General features: G+C 37.7%; 1 protein-coding gene across 2 annotated transcripts in view; it reads right to left on the bottom strand.

Moving 5' to 3' along the window:
• Positions 1-20874, bottom strand: part of GALNT7 (polypeptide N-acetylgalactosaminyltransferase 7) — a 119799-nt gene that overhangs the window by 17116 nt on the left and 81809 nt on the right. The window contains exons 3-6 of one of the 2 annotated variants that reach the window (XM_028519211.1): positions 9694-9860; positions 5342-5472; positions 5018-5097; positions 2785-2967 (exon numbers count right to left, since the gene is read on the bottom strand). In XM_028519211.1, the coding sequence (XP_028375012.1) occupies positions 2785-2967; positions 5018-5097; positions 5342-5472; positions 9694-9860 (561 nt within the window). Of the gene's footprint in view, positions 1-2461; positions 2645-2784; positions 2968-5017; positions 5098-5341; positions 5473-9693; positions 9861-20874 lie in introns of both variants that reach the window. The other variant, XM_028519212.2, reaches the window with a different exon arrangement.

Here is a 20874-nt window from a genome sequence, read left to right as displayed (position 1 = left end):
TCCTAAAAATCCTGAGCCACACAAGTCCTGGTCTGCTTACTGCTCCCGCAATGATTCATGAGTCATTATGGGATGGGCAAAACCATACACCATGGAAGCAGTCTGTCATTTTTTAATTTTATAGCTTTGGGGCTTGCCAAATAAGGGTGTAATTCATCTCAGAACAGTCACAGTTCATTCAGAGTTTGCAAATGTAGCACAGAAATGACACAGCAGAAACAGACCGAGCTATTTACTAGACCAGGAGGTAGGATTGCTAACTGGTAATCTGTATGGCTTCTTGAATGGAATCTCGAATTTGGTACTTTTTAGGGACAAGAGAAAAAACATTTGGTAGATTTTTAGAGACAAGCAACTCCTATTATTAGAAGTGATAGGAGAATAATTTATATCCTGTTGGCCTGTGTCCCCCACCCTGAACAATTAATTATTAATTCATGATGATTCTTAAGGAGATGACTCCATTAAAGTACCTTCTATATCATCACATCTAATATTCAATTTATCACTAATTCTCTTAATTCTACCTTGAAGATATATTCTGAATCTGTCTACCTCTTTCCAACTTCAACACACGGCCACTGCTTGGACTGTTGCAATAACTTTATAACTTGCATCCTTAGTTCTATTCTGTCCACATCCAAGTCTACCTGCCCAGCAGGCAGAGGGGACCCGACATGGGTCACCTGCTGCCAGCTTCTCTCCACTCTGAGGCTCAGCTGGCTCCCTCGTTCTGAGTTCTTCGCTGCTCTCCTCGTGCCTTGAACTTGCCAAACTCCTTTCTGTCTCAAGGCCTTCATCTGTGCTGTTCACTCTCCTGAAATGTTCTTCCTCCTCCTCCACAGGATTGACCCCTCATCCTTCGGGTCTCAGCTCCAATGGCACCTTGGCACGTGGGCCATTCTAGATCCTCCGGGCTGGATGAGGCTCTCCTTTCTATAAACTCTATTTTTCTTCACATCACTCATTGCGGTTGCTATTCCAGAGTTATTTGTGTAGCTTTCTGTTTAATTTCTGTCTCACCCACTATATTTTAAGTGCCACCAGGGAACTGATCTTTTAAAATCTTATTCCCAGGAAAGACTGCCTGGCACATAGTAAATGCTCATTAAATATTTGTCAAGTGGACAAACAATGAATCAAGTAATATATTCAGTATTAAAGAAAAATCACACTGTGGCCAAGTTATTCTCTTATTCCCTTTCTTCTTAAAGTATACTGCCTACCTCACAAAACATTAGCACTATTACATTTTTGGCTATATTTCTTTGTCACATTTCTTTAACTGCCACTTGAAATTACTCTATTTAACTCTGCCTTTTTTATCTTTAAATACATTCCCACTTACCTCAGTATATATTTGAAAATGCATCTTAACATGAAAATCAGTGAGTCTTTTAAAGAGAAATTTCCCTTAAATTTTTCTAACCCACTGGAAAAAAAATTCTTTACTAGCCTATGGAATTGTCAGAAATAAAGAATATAATCATTACCTCTTATTTTTTCCTCCTAGAACTATGTTAGTCAGGTAAGCAAGTAAGCAGTAAATTCCTGGACTGTTTTGAAAAATAACTTCAAAGAGAAATTTGGAAAATGCCAAATCAAGCTTAAAGTTCTATAACTTCTTTATGTTTGCCCATCATGGCATGCCCAGATCCCACCAGCATTTGCATGACATTGGAAACACCTTCCCAAAACAGAGTTCTAATATTATCAATAGTGTAACAGGGAAAGAGAGGCCAAAAGCAGAACCATAAGATCGGAAAAATGAAATCAGACATATTTAGAAACCTATACTAACATCTGACAAGCATTTCATTTGGAGTCACTCTTTTGGAATACAGTCAAATGTTCCAGATAAAGGACCCCAAAGGATACATAGCATATGTTGTTCTATTTGAACAGCCACAACAGGTGACAAAAACTGATTCTGGAATACGGTTTCCTTTTAATCAAGTGCTCTTCTGAGAAGGAAGCAGTAAAGGAGTCTAGGTAGCATTTGCCAAAGTCATGTATTTTTATTCATCAGATATAACTGGTATAAAATTAGTATGTAAGAGTTAGCATATAAAATAAAAGGAAGAGCCCTCCCCCCAAAATCTCTTGCTATTGCTTTTACTGCTAACATAACACCCAATGCATTAAAGTGGATATTAAACTTGAATTACAAGTAATTCATGCATTGTAAATTTATAGAATGATTGCTCTTTTTTCTCTTGTATTTGGAATTAATGCCTTATAATATTCCCCCTTCCTCTGCAAAAAGTGGAACCTGCATTTAGGGAGAAAACAATCACAAAGAGGCTAATGTGAATTTAAACTGTGAAATAGTGCAAGGAAAGAAGTCCTCAGAATCTAAACAACATCTACAGTTTTAGTAACAAGTGTTTTAGCTTAGCAGGAAGTTAATAGGTTAGCAGCAACGGGAGAAAAGAAAACATGTAAGTGATTTAGTGATTACCGATATGGTTCGGTTTTTGTCTTTCTCATTCTCTTCTCTTGAGGGGTCAGAGGCACCCGTTTCCAGAGCATACTCCAATCCCATGCTCCTCGAGCATACCCATCTTCGTCACCACCCCCTTGGGGTACAATTTCATATGTGTTGCCATTTATGACATCTATGATCGGCACAGTGCAAATGGTTCTGTATGGTGTTGATGATGGCAGCAAGGATGAAATGGAAGGGTATGTATGGACCCACATATAAATACAAGTACATGGGGAAGGAAAAAAAAAGTACTTAGATAAACATTCCACGTAAGAAAATAAAAGAGTAATGTTTACCGATAAGGTTCAGTTTTATGTTTTCTTTTGGCCTTTTCCTTGTGGCTTAGAGGAATACGTTTCCAGAGTAAACTCCAGTCCCAGGCCCCTCTGGCAAAACCATCTTCATCCCCACCTTGCTGTGGTTCAATGGAATAATCATTCCCATCTATGTAATCTATTAGAGGCACAGTACATGTAGTTCTGAAACATTTACAGAAAATGAAAAAGCATTTAAGAACCCAAAACTGACTAGTTTGGCATGCCTCGCTATATTATCTCTTTGTCATTGATTTAATTTTTTTCTGTTTGTTTTTGGTTTGTTTGTTTTTTTCACTAGGGGACTTCAATATCTAATGGGAAGTAGAAGTAAATGAATGTCCTATAAAAGTCAAGGAGCCTGCTTTCATAAGGAAAGGAGAGAGGAGACTTATTCCTTAGTTTGCAGACCAATGTCAGGGACAAAAAGCCATGTCTTTTAGCTTAATAGCGTTTTTTCATTTTCACTTTGGTCCTACAGGCAAATTTGTCTTGGCAGTTTTTTATTGTTTACAAGATTCTCCTGCTTACTACTTTTACTCCTTAACGCTCCATTATAAAACAAGTTTGTGTGTGTGTGGGGGGGGGTGTGCACCTTCATGCATGTGTCTGTATAAAAAGATAATACCTGCTATATTTTTAGCAGTTCTCCCAATTCTTTGTTGCTTTCCATTTCTTTGGGAGCAGTTAATATAAAAATCTGTTTCTGTACTTTTTCTTGATCTTTTTTTGCTATCCTTTTTATTGCAAAAAAAAAGCAGCTTTCATTACAAAAAAAGAATTCTGTATTGTATTCTTGGTTTTTTAAAAAAATGAGGGAAAAACCCCTTAAAACCTAAAGAACTCAGGTGTAGTTTGAGAATTTGGAGCAAAAAATAACATCCATTGATTCTGACTTCAGGAAAATGCTGGTACTATATGACTAATTGGGTGCAGAATCAACACTGCAAAGATAATTTGGTCCCCTGCTTGTTCCAGAGCTCATCTTACCAAGGAAGATTTAAAAATGCATTTCCTAAAATGGAGATTACAACATTTCATAGTCATGTTCAGGTGCTTTTTAGATATTTAGAAACCAAGGACAAAGGAAAATGTATAGGGCTTAACATTTCGATATGGTGGAAGTGGATTTGAGAAAGCTGTGTTATTCCCTCTGGAATAATTCCCACGGGTCAGTGGACGGTCACTGTGGGGCATGTGGGATGGCCAGGAAATCCTGTGAAAACCACTTCTTTATTTCCCCAGAGGACAGCCAGTCTTCACCTGGAGAGGTGAAGGTTTATTCTCTTTCCTCACTTCTCATGAGTCTCAGACTTCTTAATGAATGGTGTAGCGTTAAGGTGTCCCAGAGAGATCTCGGTTTGACCATTTATTAGCTGTCTGATTTGGGGCAAATTAATTAACTTCTGCAAGCCTCAGTATCCTCTTCAGTACAATAGAGATAATAATGCCTATCTTGCAGGAGTGCTGTGAGGATTAAACCAGACATGTGAAAAATGTTTATTATAGGCCTTCACAGTACATCCTCTGATGATTAAACCCTCCAAGGTCTTTCTTTGACACATGCCTTTCACCACAGGGTTATGTCTCATCTGCCTAGATTCTGAAATAGCCAGAATTCTGGACTAAAAGCAGAGAAGGCTTTTGGAACCACTAGGGGAATGCTGCCTTCTCTTGTTTCAGGTATTTCTGTAAACTCAATGGGGATCACCACATTTCTATGGTATAACTGCCTGTTTCTAAACTTCTTAAAGTTTCTAGGAACACTGAACTTTGGCACAAATAACAACTGGTCCTTGAAGTAATAATTAAAAAGGGCATTAAGAACCCCAATAGTTATAATTTCAAACATTGCTCCTTCAAATCTTTGAAACTGTTACTATGGCATAGAAGGAACAATTAGTAATTACTCTTAGCAAAAACAATTACTCTTAGCTTTAGCTTTTGGAGCTAGAGGGAGTCTCTAAACCACAGATGATTCTTGAATCAGACACCCTAGGCTTATCCCAAATGTCCAACTGCCTGCATCTAAATTAGCCCAAAGTATCAGTCTAGCTCCACCCCAGGAAACAACTGGTGGAGTGATAATACTTAAAACAGAGCACTTGACAGACTGAATGGACCTGGAATCAGAAGAATGAGAATGTTATTTGTCCTTCTAGAACGAGGTTTACTTTTCAACCAGGAAAGCAAAAAAGCAAGGTGATGTTGTTACCTGTCCTTAGAAATGGGAGCTACAAGTGGTGCATACCAGTTAACTGCCACCTCACAGTGGGCATCAAGGTATATCAAAACCTTAAAAAAAAAGAGGCAGGGTGAAAGAACACTTACATGTGGTACATCATATATTACACACAATTTAAAATTAGATGCTGTAAGGTAGCATTAGAGTCAATTTTGACATTAAAGTTTTTTCTGTTTAGGTCAGCATTTTCATTTTGATCTAAAAAAAACAGGTACTTAAAATGCATATGATTGTTTAGTTATCAAATCCAAAATGATGACATTGTAGATGTCAAAAATATGAAATATTTCCTACCTGTCCAAGTTTTGCCTTCTGGGCACCAATACTTCGTGCTTGAATTAAACCTTCCCTTCTCTCATTTCGAAATACCTTCACTAGGCCATTCCACAGCTTAATATAGTCATCTAATTTTTCTTTTAAGTGTTCTGTGAATAAAAATTCAATCAGCATTATAAATTATATTTATGTATATAAGCCAATTAAACTATTATTTTTCTCAAGAAACAGGGCCAGGGGAAGGTGCTTTAGACAGTCAGTGATTTTACACAGACCAGAGTAATCTAGATGGAAGAAAGGTGAAGGTTATTTTTAAGTTATATTTTGAGCTTAATATGCCTACAGAGAACTGGTTAGCCTGAGAATAATCAAACATCTCTCTAAACATTAAATAAATTTTGACTATGTCAAATGACATAAAAACAAAAATTTTTTAAATTAAAAAAAATTAAATACTTTACAATTCACATGTTAACGTCATATCTAAAAGGTTTTAGGCGTATTTTGTTTGCTTTTGGCAGAAGCAAGAGTCCAGGATTTCTGAAGACACACCGTATGACTTCTTTGGAATCCACAAAGGATATAGGTAAACATTTGTTTCTGGGCCATCTTTCAGAAGCATAGTCTGTGTCCAAGTTGTAGTCTTGGTGTAATAAGTATACTTCCCGTCAAACCGGCAAAAAACAACCCAGAGATCCCATTTTCTTTGCATTTTAAGCATCAACAGGAGTGTGTATGTATGCATGTTTATGAATAAGTATTCACACACTTATATAAATATATAATATTTATAATAAATAAATATATATATTTGCAATTTGGTAGAGAAAAATTATGTTATAAAAACAAGATATATTTGCCAAAGTTTCCATCTTGCCTTCCTGGCTGCAAGAGAAAAGTTTTTGTTTGTACCCCTATGAGCCCTTGGTGTTGGCTCATCACAGTAGCTCCTGGGTCATTAAAGATGATTCTTGTGGACACAAAAATTATTTTTAAATTGTTTAAAATTTTGGCCCACAAATACAAAAGCACAGCTGTATTTAGTGATGAGTTAGTGGTTAAATGGGCAAATCAGACTGTACTTAACACTTCACTCATTTTTAGGGAACTTATAAATTACCAAGACACCTACCTACACATGGATATTCAAAGTTGAGAACAAAACAATTTCCCTTTTTCTATTCCGGCATCCAGTTTTAATGACAATTATAAAGAAAATCCTCATGATAAATTATAATCCCCCCCAAAATTTAAGTAATTTTCTCTTCACTTTCTTAAAAAGCTCTTACCTTCCTTATTTCAGCCCAATATAGTCCAATTTTTTCTAAGTCCCTTCTGAATTGTACAAGGTGCTTTTCTGAATATGCAGTTTAGATAAATCATTAACAAATTTTTATGGCCAGAAACAAGTTGACGGCCTGTTCTTCAAATTTAGATGTTTAGTAAAGATGGCCCCAAAGGGAAGTTGGTGAATCAGGTGACTTCTGGCTGCTTGGAATCTCACACTGTGGCAGATTGTACTGTATTAATGTTCAAAATATTCACGGCCTTTCCTTGGAGGGTACTTATCCTCCCTACCCACTGATGTCAGGCTGAGCCACGTGACTTGCCCTGGCCAATGAGAAGTGGGTGGAGATGACTTGAGGTAGTCCTTGTAAGCAGAACTGTTAAACTCCCACTAGTGCTTCACAATGTCTCTGCTTTCTCTCAGCCTCTCAGGCAGGTAATGTCTGAGATCAGGCTTCTGCTCTGCCAGCCTGGGCTCTGCAGTGAAGATGTAGGATAGAGCAGAGCTGTCCAGGAGGGAATATGCAGTATGAGCGAGAGAACTGCATTGTGAACAGGAGAACTGTCCTATAGCCCTTTGTTGTTATATGCGAGTGTGGGTTGCATTTTACCTTGACCCCACGCAGCCTCAGCTGGTGATGCACACCTGAACAGCGGTGTGCTCTGTTAAAAGGCTCCAAACCTTGTTTTGAGAGGATGCTCTAATTTCTAGAAACCCAAGTATTACAAGCAGCCAGCTCCTTTGTGAAGATTCACTATATATTAGCCAAAAATTTTGTCTTTAAAAGAAAACTTATAATTCAAAGTTCTACTTTCTGAATCCACTGGGGGAAAGAACACACCAAATTTTCACTCCAGTCAGATTTACCAAAGACTGTGTACTTCTACTGAGGATGGGGCTGATAGATTTTAAAGTTGATCTGAAATTGGGAAAATGAATGAAAGACCTCTGTATTTGTGTACTTATGAATTATGAATGCTGTAAGCTAAGCAGATCCTGCATGTGGTTGATTTAAAAATATGTTACAAGAGACTAAATATTAGAGGTGCATAACAACAAAAGGTCTGATCACAAAAACTCAAGTAAAATGGCCAAAAAAAATTAAGTCCAAAATTCTATTCTTCTTTTCTTAGGGTTAAGCAGTTATTTTTGGATGGCAAACACCTTTTGATGTACCTTGATATTTTTTTAGAATATGCTAAGATTTAACTTGTGTTAATAGGATAGGGCTTCTTAAAAATCAGAAAAATCACAGACATGGGAGTTTCCAGTCCTTTTTATAGATTTAGGTTTTTCTAAATCTAAAGTATTTTTGGTATCAACAGTATCACTGTAAAACATTTTAAAATATAGGATGGGGCAAAAGTAAGGTTATAGATGTGAGTACATAAAACAGAGAGTTTATGCTTTATTAATTATTACATTATTTTCCATTATGAACAACTGTAAACATACTTTTGCTCCACTCTGTATTTATCTTGAGACAGGAAGTGTGTTATCTATTATTTTTATTTTGAAAGGGAGAAAGGGAGGGAGAGAAACATCAGTGTGTGAGAGAAACATGGAATGATTGAGCCCCAACTGAAGACCCGGACACAACCCAGGCATGTGCCCTGACTGAGAATCAAACCAGCAACCCTTGGCTTTGAGGGACAATGCCGAACCAACTGGGCCGTGCTCACTGGGGCAGGAATACTGTTTTTAATAAATACATTCCTGTTACAGAAAATTGCAACCAAGGTAAGATGCCTAAGCTAAAGGAATTTGATATGACTAAAAAAGTTAAAGTTATACATTCTCTAGTGTAATTAAAAGTGATTAGTTGAAAAAACTGATTAGCTAAACAAAGACAAGGGGAAAAGGAAATAGACCATATTTCTATTTATTCTCCATGCTAACAAATGTGTACAAATTCAAGATCTGGTCATGTCTTTGCATAAACAGTAGAAATTTATCCAGACTGTAAGAGTTCTAAATTAATTAGAACTCTAATTTTGGAGGAAACTTTTGTGAATCCATTTCAAATGGTATTTTCCTGCTACCCATGTCTTGTTTTCTGACATATAGTCAATGGTATTACTACTTGTACACAAAAATTGTCTGTAAACTTATTTGCAAAAAGCAAATATCCTGTCTTTGGTCAAGTTTCAAAGAATTTGATTCAGCTTTGTGACAAGCAAAGAAGAATAAATACCCAAATCTGGGTTTCAGCCTCACATTTTTTATTGAGGATGCTGGTTTAGGGTCTGAGGTATAGCATTGTCTATCTTTTTATATTCATGTCATTGAGAAGATATATTCAGCTTACAATAATTTATCTATTTGAAGAAAAAAATGTTAATTTAAACCCACTTATCTGGAAAATCAATGCTCAATTTCCCTCTTACCAAGTTGAACCAAGACTAACCAGTGCCTCCCTACATGATATAATAGCTACCTCTTTAAAGAAAATAAAAAAATACAATGTCCTTGTATGCAATACATGAAATCAAATACAGAACAAAATAAACTTCAATAGGTACTTTCTATTATAAATAAAAGTAGTCCATGGTCTCTGGTAAAATTCAATACTGTATCATTGTTAAAAGGCAAAATACAGGCTATTAAATAGGTATAAGGATTTCAGCATGACAAGCATGGATAGAGCACCAGGTGGCATTACAATATGCATGCGTACATTTTTCCAGTCTTTCAATAAATTACCTCTATGACTGAATTTTTGCAAAATCAAACCCCAGAGAATTGGTATAGTATAAAAAAGTGGTTAAATACACACTTATGAGCCTGAAGCTCTGATTCGAGCTGTTAATTACTATCTCCGTGACTGTTGGTTAGTTACTTACCATCTGAGCCTCATGTAAAATGGAGGTAATAACAATATTCACTATAAAGGTTCTATGGTCAGGGTTTAACAAAATAATTTCACACAAAATGCTTGGAACAATACCAACTTGCTGATAAGAGAAGCTATCAACAGATGCTAACTATTAATTTTTAAAGAGAAATTATTCTGAAATCACACTTTGCAGTTAATCATGATTAGCTTATTTCATGGACAAAATGTCAATTCCATAGCTATTACCTTTATTGCTGAAATCATCAATTAACACAATTTCTGCTAAATATTTCCTTGGAGTCCTTTTAATTACACTGTGGACTGTTCTCATGAGGGTCGACCAGCCTTCATTATGAAAGACGATGACGACGCTGGAGGTGAGCAGGTTTTCATCATAGTGCCAATACTTGCATCTGCAAAAGGAAATTTTCACATTTACTTACAGGTCATCTACAATGCCCAGTTCTGAACTTATTGTGATTATGTTTTCTGACTGCAATAAATATTATTGACTTAACTAAGGTAAGTGAACGAAGTACAGCATTTTATATTTTAGCAGAAACACTAGATAGAAGAGAGAAGCTGCTATGAGATGAAGTTACTCATATGAACAAAGCTAATTCCTAACCACTGGCACTTTTTCTGTGACTAGAGAACTAGTTTGTGAATGGATACTTCTCAGCTGGTTTGCTTAAGATATTACCTATAGACATCAGGTTTGTTTGTTTTTCATGGTGTAGAGCTCAGTATATTTTCCTTTTTAAGACTTGAGCTACTGGCACTAGGCATTTAATTTCACTTGCCATTAATAAACCACTATATAACAGTGTTTGAAAACTATCCTATTCTCTCAATAATATGGCTAAAATATTAAGAAAAAAATTTTAAGGCTGAACTGTGGCATGTAGCAGGCATTCAAAAATTAACTTGAATAAATAAAGATCTTATATTGTTTGCAGAGTTCCTAGATCCACTAAAGAAGGATCTTTAGCTATTCAACACAGAACTCTCTGAGACTGTAACAGGATTCAAGTTTCCAGAAGCCTTTTTCTACTTGGCAGGACACTCAAAACAGGGTCTAAAGACTCAAGGAGCCAGGGAAGGCTCAGTGAGTTTCATAGAAGTGCGATGCATATGTGCACATACATACACCTATCTCTCTCTGTGTGTCTCTTTGTGTATATCTTATGTGTATGTATACCCACATATTACATGTTTTTGTTTGGTTATGGGGGGAGAACGAGATAGTAAGAATAAGACAGACAAATGAGAAAAACTTGAGACCCATGTTCTTTTACAGGAGTTAATTTTGCACTTGGAATCTATTACATTCTCCTTGATAAGTGGAAGTGAAAGCTTTCTCTCCCCCAACCCCCCATCAAAACTTTCCATGAATTAGTAGATAAGCTTGTTCCAAAGATTAAATTTAAAACCATAAAAGCAGCCCTGGCTAGTGTGGCTCAGTGAATTGAGTGCCGGCCTGCAAACCAAAGGGTCCTTGGTTCAATTCCCATGCCTGGGGCACATGTCTGGCTTGCAGGCCAGGTCCCTAGTAGGGGGCACATGAGACGCAACCACACATTGATGTTTCTCTCCTCTTTCTCGTTTCCCCTCTCTCTAAAAATAAATAAATAAAATCTCTTTTAAAAAACCATAAAGGCAATAATTCACATCATCAGTCTGATAACCTATACCAGCATTTAGAATAGGAACTGTTATCTAAAATAGGGCCTGGCCCAAAATAGATGGAGACAGCTTTTTCTCCAGGTCATTATTTTCCTTTCAAAATTGTTCTCAATTGTGTTCTTAGATGCTGTTTTTATAGAAGTTCAGGCTGAATCTTGTAATCCATCTGCATTTTCTCATTGAATGAGTAGGTAGTGGGTATCTACTCTGCCCATGTTCTGAGCTGGGCACCGGAGCCACAACATCGAGGAAGACACTGCCTTTATGAAGCCAATAGTCCTATAAGGGTCACACAACATGGAAAAAATATTTGTACTTTCCCTGAATGTGTTCTTGGGAAAACCAGGCTGTACAGACTGGTGGACCCCACTTGTCTTCAAGACATGGGTCAGGAAGGCCTCCCATAGCCAGTGCTGGAGGGTGACAGCAAAAAAAATGACAAAAAAACCTTTTGAGACCAAAGAAGTAGGAAGGGAGTTGGGAGGAAAAGATAAAAGCACAAGAATGAATTGTATGCATAGGAATCAGAAATTATAAGAACTTTAAAAATAAATAGATGGAAGACCTATATCTTCCATTAAACTATGAAAAATAAACATAAAGAGAAAACATGATAAGAAAGGGCATTTACTGTATAATAGCAAATAACAGCAAATACTTATGTGCCAGACACTATTCTATGTACTTTTATTAACTTATTTAACCTGCCAACACCACCATGAGGATAGTCTACTAATCCCCCTATTTTACAGATGAGGGAACGCAGGCTCAGAGATAAATGACTTGCCTAAGATCACACTAGTAAATTATGAAGCCAGGAAATAAACTTCGGCCATATCGAGTTTGTAAGAATTCTTGTTAAATGTGAACAAGAGAAAAAGAAAAAAATGCTAGCTATACCTATATACGAATGGCTAAAAAGTGATCTAGGACCTAAGCATTGCTAGTGACACTGAATATCAGTTTCATACTAGGCACCTGTAGAGCTTACTGTTACGTGACGAGAGCACGCTTCCCTCCACCTCTTCCCGCCCTTTTTTTGCCAGGAGATGCCCCAGGAATGGGGAAAGAATGGTGGGTTATCTTACCCTTCAACAACCAGTTAAACAAAGAGGGCTTTCAAAAGCTGAGAGGGGCCAACTGCTCTTTCAAAATAACAAGTCAAAAATGTAGTTGTGGAGGAATTCAGATGAACCAACCCGGGCAGAGCAAGGTATGTCTGATTTTTAGATGGGTAGGGTACATAAGCCCCCTCCCTCCCAATCAAGCTGTATCCCATACAGAGCCAGGCAGCATTTTTCTGATTTTCTGTTGTGAAATGAGGCTATTGAGTGGATAGAGTACACAATAGAGCTCATTACATACAAAACCTTGATGTCACAACTTAGTATGGAAAGATGCACCCACAGTATTGAGGTAAAATCTCCTATTTTTCATCTTTTCTCTCACTCTACTGGCAGAGAATTTGTAATAGGTCTAAAAAGAAGGAAGACCAACGGCAAATAGAATGCCACATTGAAACAAATGGGTTTTGGTACAGACTTTTGACTAATTACTGGTCTTTGGCACCTCATTTTCCAAGAGAGCTTCAAAATCCTCTAACATCAAGGACAGTAGTACCTTAGCTTCATCACAGAACTGCTCTGGTTGCAAACGTCCGCATTCAGGTTACAGGCCAGCAACGATTGAAGCTATAAAGCTATTTTTACAGTAATTTTACAGAACCCTTTCATGGTAGCTGTGTGGGCCAGGTGCTTGGTATCAGAAAAAAAGATGAGAATAAAGAATTTGCATAGTGACTTTTCTGTAACTTAACAAGTAGATTTCAAAACCAAAAATGAAATGCCTGTGAATAATTTACTTGCTTTCTCTCTGCGCCAGCTATATTTTTTAACATCTGTAGTTTGATTTAAAGTCTTGTTGTATTTAGACTTTATCAACAGATAATTCAGTAGACTATGAAAAGCAGCATTTTTAGGCTGCAAGTTCCTGCACTCCATATGTGCTATCACTAGTCTACAGTAATGTGTGTGTGTGTGTGTGTGTGTGTACACACTTGCATATTTGTGTGTGGAAGCTACTCATCTTGCCCATTTTAAAGGTTGTATCTTACTTCTAGATAATTTCCTGAGAGTCTCAATAAAGAGTCATTTGGGAGTCTTTTCTTTAATTCTGCATTGTACAATAAAGAATGTTCTTTAGGCATAGGAAACAATTTCTCAATCTGGGAAACACTGATTTATTTTTAAACTACCCGTTTTTATTTTTAAATAAATTGAAAATCTTTCCTGTCTCCATCTAAAAGCACTTTTACCCATTCTCATGATAAAAGGAAGTGGAAAAATGCTTACAACTTATATGAAGCAGTGCTGACACCCAAAGGATTAATAAATTAGTAATATAGAATATAAAATCTAACTTGGTTTCAGAAACCAATACATATGTTCAATGAAGGAGAATTATCGCTGTTAAACCCATTCACTAAAGCTCAATGGACTGGGGGGAATGGATCTTACCCAAGTATTCAGTCCTATGCACTTTGACTGGAAGGATTCAAAGTAAGCTCTTGAGAACACACTATGGTAGATTTTATTCCTTACAGTTCATTATACACAGGAAAATAAAGACTTTGAGCATCAAAAAAAATTATAATTTAAACTTCCTGATCATCTGGATGTGCTCCAGTTTGTCAATATATTTTCCAGAAAAGATTGTTATAATAACTCATAACATTGCCAATATAATAGGGCAATATTACAACCATTAATTAGTCTGGCTATATATTCCTTCGAATATACAATTTAAAGTTACATTGGCACTGTATTTTTTTGCAACCATATTTTATTGCTAGCTCACAAGTCCCTGGAACCTTTCTCCCCAAAATGTTGTTAAGCCCAATGTTTCTCATTTTGTTCTTTTCAGTTGAATTCAGCACAATATATCATATTTACACTTATTGTTGGTTTAGAAGCATGTCCAATATATTTCTGCTCTCTTTGATAATTTTGTCAAATTGTGTATATAACCATCCCTCCCAATTTTCTATGTGTTCAAAATTGGATTAGTAAGATTGCTATCTCTATATCTACTGTTTACATGAACAAATATGAAGTCAAATATAATGCTTTACAGCTTATGTGTAGTCCACGAGAGTTTGCTATCACACCATTCATCAATTTCATCTCACTCCTCTATCATTCACACGACATTTCTTTATCTGTCCACAGGGATCTGAAAACTACTCAACTATCCTGCTAAATCAAGATGCAGTAGGTATCACACAGTGTCCTGATACGCTAACGTAAGCTCCTGTCTTTTTTCAGATACAGTTACTTAGTTTGGTTTGAATCCTTTTCATAGACCATGCTGGCATATCATGACTACTACTTTTTAAGTATGTATTAAGTGATCCCTCCTAGAATCGTAACAGTACATCAGTGTCAAGTTTCCAGAACCAAACTTTCTCTTTCCCCCTTGGAAAATATAAGGCAATATTTTCCCATCTCCAGTTTCCTAAAAGTTCTCCTCTTCCCCACAGTGCCTCTGGATTACTGACAGCACTTTCTCTCAAACACATCTGGTCTGTTCCTCAATATCTAGTCCTATGAGAGGCTTTAAAGGTCTCAACAAATTTAATGCACTTGAGTGCTTTCTTATTCTGTGCCCATTATATTTGAATTTAACTTCCTCTTAGTATGTTGACTATAAAACTTTCAATATGGAGATCACTCCTGCAGAGAGCTAAGAAAGAAACAAAAATATTTTACATATCTGTTTTCTCTCATGTTAAAATATAATGTGCCCTAATAATCTGCCTACTCTGCCTTTTCTTTTTACTCCAAAGAGGTTATTTTTAAACTTAAAAATTTTTTTTTGTTATCTTTGGCAGACACTACTTGGATGCATGTCTGGAATGCCTTCTGCTTCTCTGAAAGCTGCCCATCACTCACAGTGCAGACCTGGTCCCCTTCTTTAAGAGTCTGTTTAAACAACAGTTACTGAGAAGAGACTGTGTGCTGTCACCTCTAGTCCAGCAGGATGGACTAGCAGTGAATACCAGCCCAAGCTGGGCCAATCAGAGGCGCTGTCCTTGGACTTTGGGCTTCTGAGACTCTAGCTGGTTTCTATTGGGCTTTTTTTTTTTTAAGTTCTGTTTCACTTTATTTATTTATTCACATTTTTAAATTTTTTTTATTGTTGTTCAAGTACAGTTGTCTGCCTTTCCCCCCCCACACTCCCTCCCAGCCCAGCCATCCCTCCTCCCCCAATTCCACCCCACCCTTGGTTTTGTCTTTGTGTCCTTTACAGTTGTTCCTGAAAACCCTTCCCCTATTCTCCCCCATTATCCCCTCCCACTTCCCCTCTATTTGGCTCTTGAATGATTGATCACAAGAGGCAAGGGCTGAGCAGCTATTTTTATGGAGAAGCAGAGAAAGACAGAGGTAGAGATGAGAGTTAATAAACTCTCGTAGAGGAAGAGCATATGACTTTGGTTCTCAATTTTTCACTTCCTGGTTCCTGACCTCAGGTTTTATGAGATACTCCTATATCCTTTCAATTAGTTGCCCATAACCCTCACCCCGACCCTCTTCAGCTGAGTGGATTTGATTCTGGCACATAATCCATGTCCAGTATGCTACTTTTGATATTTTTGTAAATTTTAGTTTATTATGTATATGCCCTAGTAGAATTAAACGGAGAGCTTTTCACCATTTTAAATCAATAAATCTATTTAATGTATTAAATATTAATAAAAAGGGGAACAGTAAGTCTTTAACTTCTGCTCTATTGGGGTTGAAAGTCAAAATCAATGAACGCAGATTAATGGATGGGTCTGCAATAGTTTTGCAGGTATACCATCTTTCAGGATATAACTAGGTAACACAGAGAATACAGCTGTTTGCCACACTTGTTTTGGAGTGTACTGGATGGTGCTATGGTTGGCAGTTAGGAAACGAGAACAGCTGTGAATATATGGCCCATTGGTGGCTTTAGCTCATCATGCCCATAATCTTTATCAGCTCCACCCTCTCAATCAGCAAAATCTAAATTAAAACCAAACACATGCTCGCCACCTGTGCAATGTTTAATAACATAAATGCCCCTGGTTCCAACCAGGTAGCTGCACCTAAACTTCTCCTGGGGTTAGTTTCATTGTCTGAAGCAGAGAGTTGAGGTCTAAAGGCTTATTTCATGTCTAAATAATCAATGTGTTGGAAGGAAGGGGGACATTCTTAGCAGAGCAGAATGGCCAGGACCAGAAACTCTCTGACTCACCCTGGCTGACCACTAACGCAAGAAACTACAAAAAGAACTACAAAAAAACACCGCTTTATGTAACAAAGAATAGCACCATTATCTGCCTAGACCACTTGTGGCTTCCTGTGACCGAAGGCTCTGAAAACCTTATACCTGTATTTATTTCCATTTTCTCTAGACTTCTCTGAGGTAGCCGTTTCCTGGCAGCTGCTCAGTGAGGGGCAGACAGCTGTCCAGTCGTTCGCCGAGACAGCTCAGTTGTCAATGATCCTCAAACACAGACACAGAATGGTTGGAATTCACAGCTCCAAACAGCCAGAGGCTTCCTGAAGGTTCACACATTCCCCGGGCCACTCCGCCTGCACTTTCTGCAGCAACCTTAAATAATGTGCATAGACTCTGGGGCAGAAAAATTTGTGTATACCTTTAGAGAACACCTCCATTTCAGCCTTCCTGCCGAAGCTCCTTTCCATTTAGGGTCCTGCCAAGCCAACCAGGTACAGCTGGGGGCGGGAGGGGGTGTCAATATCTTGAGCTACTAGACAGATGTAGGAGAGAACTTGACAGTTGACAGGTGTCAAGAGTGATTACATAGGAATGACTATATGTCCTTTTGGTGAGGACATTAGTGGCATCAGGGACCTCAGGCCCAGGAGTTAGTGAGCACCTGTGGTGTGGGGCACAGTAAAAAGCCCACTGTAGTGAGTTACAGAGAAGGAACCCAAATGCCTGTCTAGGAGGAATCCATGAAGACAATGTACTCCCAAGCCCAAGTCAACAATCCCAGCTGACTCCCAGAACGAGTTAGAGAAAACTTGAGGGAGCTAAAATTCTAGCACAGGGGAGCCAACTACATGGTGTCTTTGCTATTATTCATTGGGTTATCATTTTATCCAAGTCTGGAGAAATGCAGTTCTAAGAGCTCTGAGAGTGTCCACAGCACTTTCACACACATTTGAGTTTCACAGTAACCCCGTGAGGCAGGTGGAACAGGCATCAGTAATACGTATTTTATACACAAGGAGACGGAGGCTACATTAGGTTATATGATTTACTCAAAGCCACAGTGACAGAGGTGAGATTTAAAATTAAACCTTTAAGTGCCTTCCCCTAAACCACTGTTTTACTAAGAATTACTGACAAATAATGTGCTTAAATAAAATAGGAAAATGAATTTTCCTATTGTCCTTACTTTCACTCGGTGCCCAGGGAATACACGGCCACCAACGCAGTAACTGCACCCAGCTCTGTGGATTTCTGCCTGGCTTTAAGGGTTGAGAATACTAAATACCTTGGGGCAAAATAAGAGTATTGAACTATGTCATTGGATTGCTGTCTTCAAATATCCATTTTTTTTGAAAAGGAAAACATACTCAGACAGGTGTGTCCACTTTATGATTTAAATGTCAAACCGCAATTTAGAAAAAAATTCTGGCAGGGTATCCTAGGACTGGACATATGTTCTTATACATTTCTTCAAAACTCCCTGGGAAAGTAAAAGGAACATTTCATAGTATGAGCCATATGTTTATAGCTATATTGGACTCTCATTTCAAATAAGCTTGCATACCATAGTCTAATTTTACACAAGTACCAGATTATCAAGCACCAATAAATTTCAGCTGAACAACAACCACTAACAGGATTAAGGATCAAAATTAGGTGCCATGGCATAGATAAAACAGAACGAATCACTATAGGTTTGTGTCTGCTACAGTTATTAATTTATGCGGCACCTTATTCCACAAAGGACTTTAGGCACTTTACAGGGACACAAAGAATGTCACAATATTACAAAAAGTAAAAATAGGAGGGGGAAATATGGGTGAAGAAAGCTTGAGGAAAAAAAGGAGGAAGCAAGAATGAGGTATTAAAAATGCACACCAGCCCTGGCTGGTGTGGCTTAGAGGACTGAGTGCCGGTCTGTGACGCGAAAGGTCACTGGTTCTATTCCCTGTCAGGGCACATGCCTGAGTTGCAGGCCAGCTCCCTGGTTGGGGGTTTGTGAGAGGCAATTGATTACTGTTTCCCTCCCTCTCTTTCTTCCCCCTTTCCGCTCTAAAAAAAATCTTTAAAAACATTAAAAATGCATACTGAAGAGCCCAGGAGTCTGTGTGCAAACTCTGGGGCACCACTCACAACGACTACACTATGAACGGCACCGTCCTGAATTGGGCAATACGGTGGCCTCGGGTGCCCTCTGTGTCCATATTTATTACGGGTAGGTCACAATTTGGCTTCAATTTTCTGACAGGGAAACCTGGTCAGGGCTGTGTTTAAAAAACCACTTGTTCGGAAGAAGTTCAATATTTGTGTGTGAAAACCAGATGGGACTTTTTTCTACGGGGCTTCCTTATGGTAAACGCAATAATGAGTTTCACGGGGCTGTCCTTCATGGAGGCTGTCAATGGAGACCAGTGGCATTATACCAAAGCGTAAGTCAGGAAAAACACTTGTGCAGCGACCAAGTTGGGAATTTAAGTTCAACACAGATTTGAAAATCACACTTTGCAAACATTCCTTAAAATGTTCATTGAGTCATCTCCTATTCCCTGTTTCACCACTCAGTGAGAGATTATATGTCTTCTCAATGCACTCTAATTACAATAAGGATATCATACTGACCATATGGAGAACTTGTATTTCCAAAAGCAAATTTTGACTTTTGAAGAAAAGGTATAAACTTACAGTGGTAGCATAGTAAATTTAGCTTGGAGTTAGTAAATAATTTTCTGGCAGAGAATTATTAGATATTGAAGGAGTTACCAATATAAGCTGTATAATACTTATGGAAGTCTTAAACCTGGACACTCATGCTTCTACAAAATGAAGACATGCACTAGATCATTTTTTGAAGACTCTCAACTGTAAAACTCTGAATATGGATGTGGAAAAGACTACAAATCTATAATAGTTAGCATTTATTAATTCACAGAATAGGCATTTTCTGGGGCTAATAAGAATACATTAACTATGTTTAGTAATTTATTTTATTAAAAGTATTAGGAAGCCAGGTTGTTCCTTTAGCATGTAACATAATTGATAGATACAAGATGTTTAATAAATATTGCTGAGGAGAAAACATGGTGATAGCATTTCAAGAAATCATTAGTCTACCTCGTTTCTTGCATTAACTAAATTATCTTTACTTCTCTCTTACATCTTTGCTTCATTGTAATTTTCCAGAAAATCAAATCCTCTTGAGGCTAATGAGTCACCAAAAGTGAGTTGTTTATGGCCCCAAAATGGGACAGGACTATAAGGTAAGAATTAAAAGAGTATGTTAATTCTTACCCTAAAGAAGGCAGATGCCAGGAAATCTCAAAGCACAATTTTGGAAAACATTTTAGTTCCTGAAATCTGGCAAGGAACAGAAGGACTGAACATGTGAACATTATAAGTGAGGTACAATCAATTGTCATCTTGAGACAGTATATTATCAATTTGTTACCTTTTCTCCACAGGGTCCCTGGGTTTCCAGTGGGTCTACAGACAGGTAGCATGCAAAGGAGACTATCGTTTAAAAAAAGAGAAAAAAAAGAAAAAGAAAAGGGCAAAACAAGTCTGAGATGAAAGCTGATAGACCAGGTGGACCAGGGAAATGGTGGACAGTAGAGGACCAACTCCAGAGTCAAAAAAATGCCAAGTAAAAGGAAACAGTTTTTCATCCTTTGATCTAGCAACTGCACTAGGAGTCTGTCCTGCTGAAATAAGCAATGGTGGTTGCAAAGGCTGAGCCACGAGCTTGTTCATCACAGCACTGCTTATAATAGTGAGGAACTGGAAACAATTCAAATGTCCCTAAATACAGGACTGATGAAATCAACTGTGGTCATCCATGCTGTGGAATATCTATGTAAAAAAAAAAATCCTACTTTGGTGATTGTTATTTGGTGGTTTTTATTTTCTTCTTTAAAACGGCCTGTTAAATACAAAAACTTTCCTTTTGTATTTTAAAATAAAAATGTTACTCAAGTCTGCTACAGGTGAGCAGAAAGTTACTTGGCAGCTGCATAATCAGCAAACATCTGACACTTCTTTTCTTATTCAAACAATCACAATAAGGCTTTCCCTCGAAACAGAGCTTCACCTTACTAACAGAATTAGACCCAACTCTGGCATTCACTTTGTTTGGTGACTTTGCTGGAAAGCATCTAAGAAGCTAAGGGCACATTTTCAAACAACATCACTATTTATACCCATTCTCATTTTGATTCAATAGCAGGATATTTGACAGATTTGCAAATTATACTGAAGGTCTCTGCATTTCGCTTCTGCCAGTTTTTTTCCCTCCTTAGCTTGTTTCCCTAGCTTGTTTTTCCATCTAATTACATGACCCTTCCAGATAGTTGCCATGGTGTCACACTGACGGAGTCGGTGCCTGCACAGAGCCGAGTGGCCAAGAACGTTATTTCTCGGAGAGCTGCAGCAGCGAGAAGCAACGATAAACGTGCTCAAGTGGGAAAGGGAAACACAAACAAA

The sequence above is a fragment of the Phyllostomus discolor genome, chromosome 8 (assembly GCF_004126475.2).
Source record: "Phyllostomus discolor isolate MPI-MPIP mPhyDis1 chromosome 8, mPhyDis1.pri.v3, whole genome shotgun sequence".
In the NCBI taxonomy this organism is placed as follows: Eukaryota; Metazoa; Chordata; class Mammalia; order Chiroptera; family Phyllostomidae; genus Phyllostomus; species Phyllostomus discolor.
This window is presented reverse-complemented; position numbering and strand designations above follow the sequence as displayed.